Source organism: Solanum pennellii, chromosome 12 (assembly GCF_001406875.1).
Source record: "Solanum pennellii chromosome 12, SPENNV200".
NCBI classification, from domain to species: domain Eukaryota; kingdom Viridiplantae; phylum Streptophyta; class Magnoliopsida; order Solanales; family Solanaceae; genus Solanum; species Solanum pennellii.
The window spans coordinates 78163939-78170062 of record NC_028648.1 but is presented as its reverse complement, the minus strand read 5'-3'; the positions used below and the strand labels follow the sequence as shown (position 1 = coordinate 78170062).

Below are 6124 nucleotides of genomic sequence, written 5' to 3'. Positions count from 1 at the left end.
ATAAGTTTATATTCCTCTTATAAATAATTTGTGATGAGAAAGAAATATGTGAATGATAGCAAAATATAATTATTTATGGCTGTAAAATATAAATTAATTAACTTTTATTATGTTAACAGCTTTTAAGGATATTTCAGACATTTTGATTTAAAAAGTTGTTTATCAGCACTTATTTGCCAAACACATCAACAACTTTTTTTTTAACTTCAGCACTTTTATCCAAACGCATACTGCTTATTTTAAAAATAAGTTTCAGCACTTTCAAAAGTACTTTTTTAAAGCTGTTTTTATTAAGCCCATCCAAACGGGCCCTTAATCGAATTAATAGTTTTTTTCGAATGTGTATGATATGAAAGACATGATTGTACATAGAGCAATATTGTGTAGTTGTATTTTGTTTGATTGCACATCGAATTTCGAAAGTATTATAAAACATAATGGATCAGTTAATTTCTCGATCACTCACGTATCAAAATTTGAAAATATGATAGAACATAATAGAATTTGATTTCTCAAATAATCACTCAACTAATAGTTTTTTTTTTGTGTTATCCACTTTTAGAATGTTTTCCCAACAAATTAGTCCAATGTGAACAACATGATAGATTTTATTAGCATTTTAAGAATGTTTCGTCCCTACAAAGCCACACAAATAATAATGTGTACTTAAATTTGATGTGTTTAAAATACTAAATAAAGATAGCTTGACAGATACATGTTGGTGGTTGGATATTAGTGGCACAAAACAGAACTTTTAATAAATAAGTAGCAATAAAATGTATTTAATAAAATCCGTATATGCTTTAATTTGTTTTTTTTTTCTTTCATAAAATTGATATTTGGATCATCTTACATGCTCATCAATTTCGAGTTTCAAATTTCACAAGTGCATATAGAGGTTAGGAAATCTCCTCAGGACCTCAATGAATTTTAATCAAGATTACATCGATGGTTTGTCAATCATCTATAACTTATCTCCAAAGACAAAACAATCGCTTTTGCCAGATCTGGAGAGATACTACAAGTCCTAGGTACGAGATTCCATCGTTACGGCCATAAACACTGAATTCTTAAAACTTAAAATTGAGAAAAGACATACAGAGAAACTAATCAAGAAAACTCACTAAGTTTAAATAGCACAACTTGAAAACTTGAAAAAAAAACATAAGCTTGTTGCTAGCTAGGACTTATCTTCAATGACCATTGGCCAGTCCATTCTCAGCAGCTTTCTTGGCATAAAATCTTCTATACTTTGAATCAACCTCTGTAAGGTAGTAGGTACCTGGAGCTAGAAGGCTACAATCCTTGCTCGTAACGAAGTCCTTGGCCCCGTACCTATGCTCCATTAGTTTCATAATTTCGACGAACTTTTCAGGAGTCAACTGCCAGAGATCAAGATTGATTGTCAAAGATGGCTATGTTGAAACATGGGACATAAGAAAAAGATGTGTAAGCTACATAGTCATATAGCGTATACCTCGTTTCTTGATTCCAATTTCTCTTCAACATTCATCACACTTGCAATGTTTGACAAGCTAAAAGGATGTTGACCTTCATTAAGCTTGAGGGAGAACATTGTTGCGGTTGATCCACTACCATAGGAGAACAGAACTACCCGTTGTCCAGCCTGAGACAGAAGTATAATTCAGAAACTAGAACGAACATGTAGTAGATGATGGAATGAAACAAACAAAAGGACGGAAATGTGAACTGTAACTCGTGAATTACCAGTGTTTTGTGTTTATTGTGAAGGAGTGATGCAAAAGCAGCATATAGAGAGGCAGTATACATGTTGCCAACTTGTTTTGGTATTAATGTGGTAGGTTGCACCTTCTCATCGTAAAATGGTTTTGCAACTTGCTGGGATGCCTGTACATGGTTGACGATATTCCGTTGTTAGTTCTAATCACACAATGTACATAGGTCTGACATCAATTATCCCACTTAAGACTTCATTTTTAGCATTTTCAAGGAAGAAAAGAGCGTAAAATTTAAGAGTGAACCTTCTCAAGATCACGGCTTTGGTAGCTTTCATCATGACTTAGACACGAAAATGGGGCCAGCTTTTCTTTAGCAGATTCATCGATGGAGCTGGAAGTGGAAAACAGAAGTTTGTTAAGAGAACAGAGTTCCTTTTAAAGAATAAAAAGCAAAATCCTCTGCCGGAGAAACATTGCAACCCACCTAGCATTCCTCGTAAAGTCATTGAATACCAACCGAGCGAAGCTCTTCTGTACAAGCTGCAGAAGTTGAATAAAATATCAAGTGTCATTAAAATTGCATATAGAGAAGAAGTACAAATAAAGTCATCGATCCACAATAGACTCTATAAACTACCTTGTTATACGGTGAATGGAACACAAAGTAAGCTGCATCAGCTATCGAGAATCGTTTGCCTTCCAATTTCTCGTATCTAGAATATCAAATGTAGCAAGGCAATTAAATCAGAGATCTACTTCCAAATATAAGACTGTATCCGATGAGGAACTTACTTGTTGCATAAGATCTTATAGCAAGAATCAAGTGCCACAAGATAACAAGTTTGTGAAAGCTTGCCATCAACCACCTGCAGCCAACAATTTCATTGAAAGGTGAATAAAAAACATTACTTTCAGCCTGCACAAATCCATCATCAATCCTACTATTTTTTCACTGCAAACAAAGTCAACCATCTTTCTATCTAAAATCTCTAAGCTACACATTTAAGGAGACAATACCGATTTAATCAGAATTATCAGATTGACTAGAAATTCGCAAGAAAGAGCTAAGGAAAGCAAGAAAAGAAAGAGGCAATGTACCAAAACTAGTAAATGATATTGCTCGAACATGTAAAAAGAACAGAGGAAGTTCGTTTTGTAAGAATGAGTTTATGCTTAAAAGAACAATATAGAAGCCAGTTGGTACTAGATATCCAAAGAAAACTACAGAGGAAATTTATTGTCAGAATGACTACTGAATATATTTTTTCACCTAAATGACAATTTAAAAACCAGTGTGAGACTGAATTGGTAAAAAGGTTCTAATTTGCAAGGATTTTGTTTCCTCAATATTCACGCACAATAGGCATGCAAGATATCACTACGGGAAATACTGAAGCTTCAGCAATCATGACACAGCTAGTGCAAAACCACAGGAACATGAATCAACCTTAATTGGGCCTAGGAACGATTTCACTCGAAGTTCTGTTGAAAGAAAAGAAAAGGCAATAGCCACAAAGCATGCTTGGCAAAACTGTAGTTAACCAGACTTGCAAGCATAAGAAGGAATTACTGGATATTCGCTGTCTAGGATGGGCTTGTAAAAATCATAGACATGAGCCATATGACTAGCCCTGATCTTGCTTTCAAACACAATAGGAGCATCAGGGCCAATTAGCATAGCAATGGCAGCTGCGCCTCCCGTTGGCCTAGCAGGTCCCTCAGCATAGACCTATAAGAAAAAGATCTCTAATAAGTGAACATTTCCGGTATATCTATGTAACACATTAAGTGGAACATGGTTCATAACCATACAATTGCAACTAAGAAGCTCGAGTCTATTTCAAGATACATGCCAAATAAAGAATTTGTGTATTCAAAGTCCATTAGACAAAACACATGCAATAGAAATGTTTACAGGTGATGATCCTTACCGCACTATCTGTGCATACAACAAGTCCATAGCGTCCATCCCATGACGCACTCTCCACCCAATTCACACAGTTGAATAATGCAGCAGTTCCACCATAGCATGCATTAGTTGAGTCAACTCCTTCGATGTCAGTATTACCACATTTCTGCATGGTTTACATGGTCAGGAAGCAAGAAACTATAACAAATATGTGAATACCAAAATATAAAGCATTAATAGGCGAAGTAGAAGCTACAAAGACGAAGAGCATAACCTAGGAATTTAGATCATTACCTCAAATATTTGCATCAGGAACGTCTTGATAGATTTGCTTTTATCAATAACAGTCTCACTTCCAACTTCCAGTCTACCAACTTGCTTTGGATCAATCGCATACTTCTCGAGAAGAGAAGTAACAGCTGTCAAACTGAAGGCAAACAATAAAATGAGACTAAAATTGAGACATTTATTGTTCCATTCTGTAATGAAGGCAATACCTCATTGATATTACATCTTCCACCTCAGTACAAAATCCCATGCAATCTTGTCCAAGACCAATTGTGTATTTCCCTTTGCTTGCTCCATCATGAGCTTCCAACGTTTCCTATACATAGTTTACAGGAAACAAAATTTGTCGAAATCAGAAAACTAAATCCTACAACTCTTACTAGCTGATTCAACATACTCATAATATGATAACATAATCAAGTATTACTTTTACATTAAGGTGTGGTAACTATGATCATTCAAAGTGCTAAAACAGACGAGATAGACATAAAATCACGCGAAGAGAGATTATCTCACGAAAAAACACAGCAATCTCTTGAAATCAATGATGTGAACTTAGTCCCGAAATAATTCGAAAATTTAGTAGTTGTTACATAATATATTAATCTAACTAAAGACTTGCAAGTTAGTGTATGAACAAGTATAATTCATAAGATTTCTTAATTTGCTTAAGTTTGCAAAGGAAAGCACTCAATACATATCTCATCATCCAGAGATTAAAATGTTAATATCTATGCTTGTAAGCTATAAATCAATTAAAAAAAACTCCTAATTAGATTACTAAACTACATTATATTGATAAAATGATCCCAAACATGATATTAATTAGAACTTTTTCTTTCGAAATCGAACTCAAAGTTCAGCTAAACAACCAACTGAGCTACTCAGATTTCCCAAATATCAACAAATAATTGATAAGAGCTTCAAATTTATAAATCTCAATAACACAAGCGATTTTCTCACTCTTCAAAATTTTCCTCAAAGGAAACATACCTATAAAACATCAATTTATTTAATTAGAAGAAAAAAAAATTCGAGACTCCGATTCATAAAATTGAAAAAAAAAAAAAACTGGATCAAATTAAAAGACCTAACAATATGATATACATGTGAATTGATTAAACAAATTTACCTGTTGAATGCAAGTAGGAGGAAAGTAAATTTCCATGGCGAGGATTCCGACATTCTTCCGTTGAGTTGCCATTTCTGATGATTTTTTTTTGTTTATAAACGCAATGGATCCAAAAAATTTGTTCTTCAAAATAGGAAAAATGTTTCAGAGAAGAAGACAGAGAGAAAATGTGTGACTGATTCTATGGGCAAATAAGGAAGAGAAGAAGAAGAAGGATGAATTTGTTATGTTTCCGTTGGATATATATATACACACTAGTCTAAAGCGGGTTCGAATAAATTGAGTTAATAAATAAATGAGTTATATACTATCGAAAATTAATTTGACCGAATGGGTTAGATTACTCATAACTCACATGTCATTTCTTATTGAATTTAGTTGTTTTATTTATTTTTTATACTTTTTTAGTATTAAATATGTTATTTATTATAGTTTATAGAATATAATACTCTCTCTATTTTATATTAAATGAATTTTTGAATTGTTGTTAAGAAAATTATTTAAAGATACTTAGCTTATATTTATTATTATTGTTTTTAGTGAAATGATAAATATAATTCTATAAATAGTGTAATTTATCTCATATAAAATATTGAATTTTATTAAATTAAATTAAATATTCATCTTGAGCTTTATAAAGTTCAATTATTTTGCACAAATACTTAATATAAAATAAAGAGAATATTAAATAATATATATAAATTTTTTAAAATATATTTTGATTAAAAAAATTTAAATTAATTTGAGCTACATATTAATCTAACTTTTAGCAATCTAAAATAACTATGTTAATAAATGAATAGATCATTATTCGCCTAAACTTAATTAGATTATATCCGTACGACCTAATTTTGCCAATTCTTTTTCATAAAAAATACATAAATATTAAGTACTATGAATCTGATTGGATCGACTATCAATGTTTTTTAAGTTAAAAATATTTTTATCATTATTTTATAGTGTTTGCACAAATAAAAATGTTCTCAAATTATTGCAGGCAACTTTATTGTAATAAATTAAAAAAAAATATTATTTTTATGTTATAATTTTGTTAAATAATGATATAAAGTAGTAGTAGTTGTTGCGTTATAAAGT

General features: G+C 31.8%; 1 protein-coding gene across 1 annotated transcript; it reads right to left on the bottom strand.

The window, feature by feature from the left end:
* Positions 1-854: 854 nt before the first annotated feature.
* On the bottom strand, positions 855-5254 carry LOC107005640 (hydroxymethylglutaryl-CoA synthase-like). The gene is made up of 12 exons (XM_015204281.2): positions 5030-5254; positions 4107-4213; positions 3904-4036; positions 3632-3775; positions 3271-3429; positions 2493-2566; positions 2338-2413; positions 2185-2240; positions 2004-2091; positions 1729-1869; positions 1478-1627; positions 855-1382 (listed from the first exon to the last, which is right to left on the bottom strand). The coding sequence occupies exons 1-12, from the start codon at positions 5099-5101 to the stop codon at positions 1194-1196; spliced, it is 1389 nt and encodes a 462-aa protein (XP_015059767.1). The 5' UTR covers positions 5102-5254; the 3' UTR covers positions 855-1193.
* Between the last annotated feature and the right edge of the window lie 870 nt (positions 5255-6124).

Bases quoted from the DNA above. Each gene is read 5' to 3' on its own strand.
- LOC107005640 (XM_015204281.2), bottom strand. From the start codon at position 5,101: ATGGCAACTCAACGGAAGAATGTCGGAATCCTCGCCATGGAAATTTAC. The intron at 4,037-4,106 runs GTATTGCCTTCA...GTTTGCCTTCAG, and splicing joins GAAGATGTAATATCAATGAG to TTTGACAGCTGTTACTTCTC. The intron at 2,414-2,492 runs GTAAGTTCCTCA...TTGATATTCTAG, and splicing joins TATAAGATCTTATGCAACAA to ATACGAGAAATTGGAAGGCA.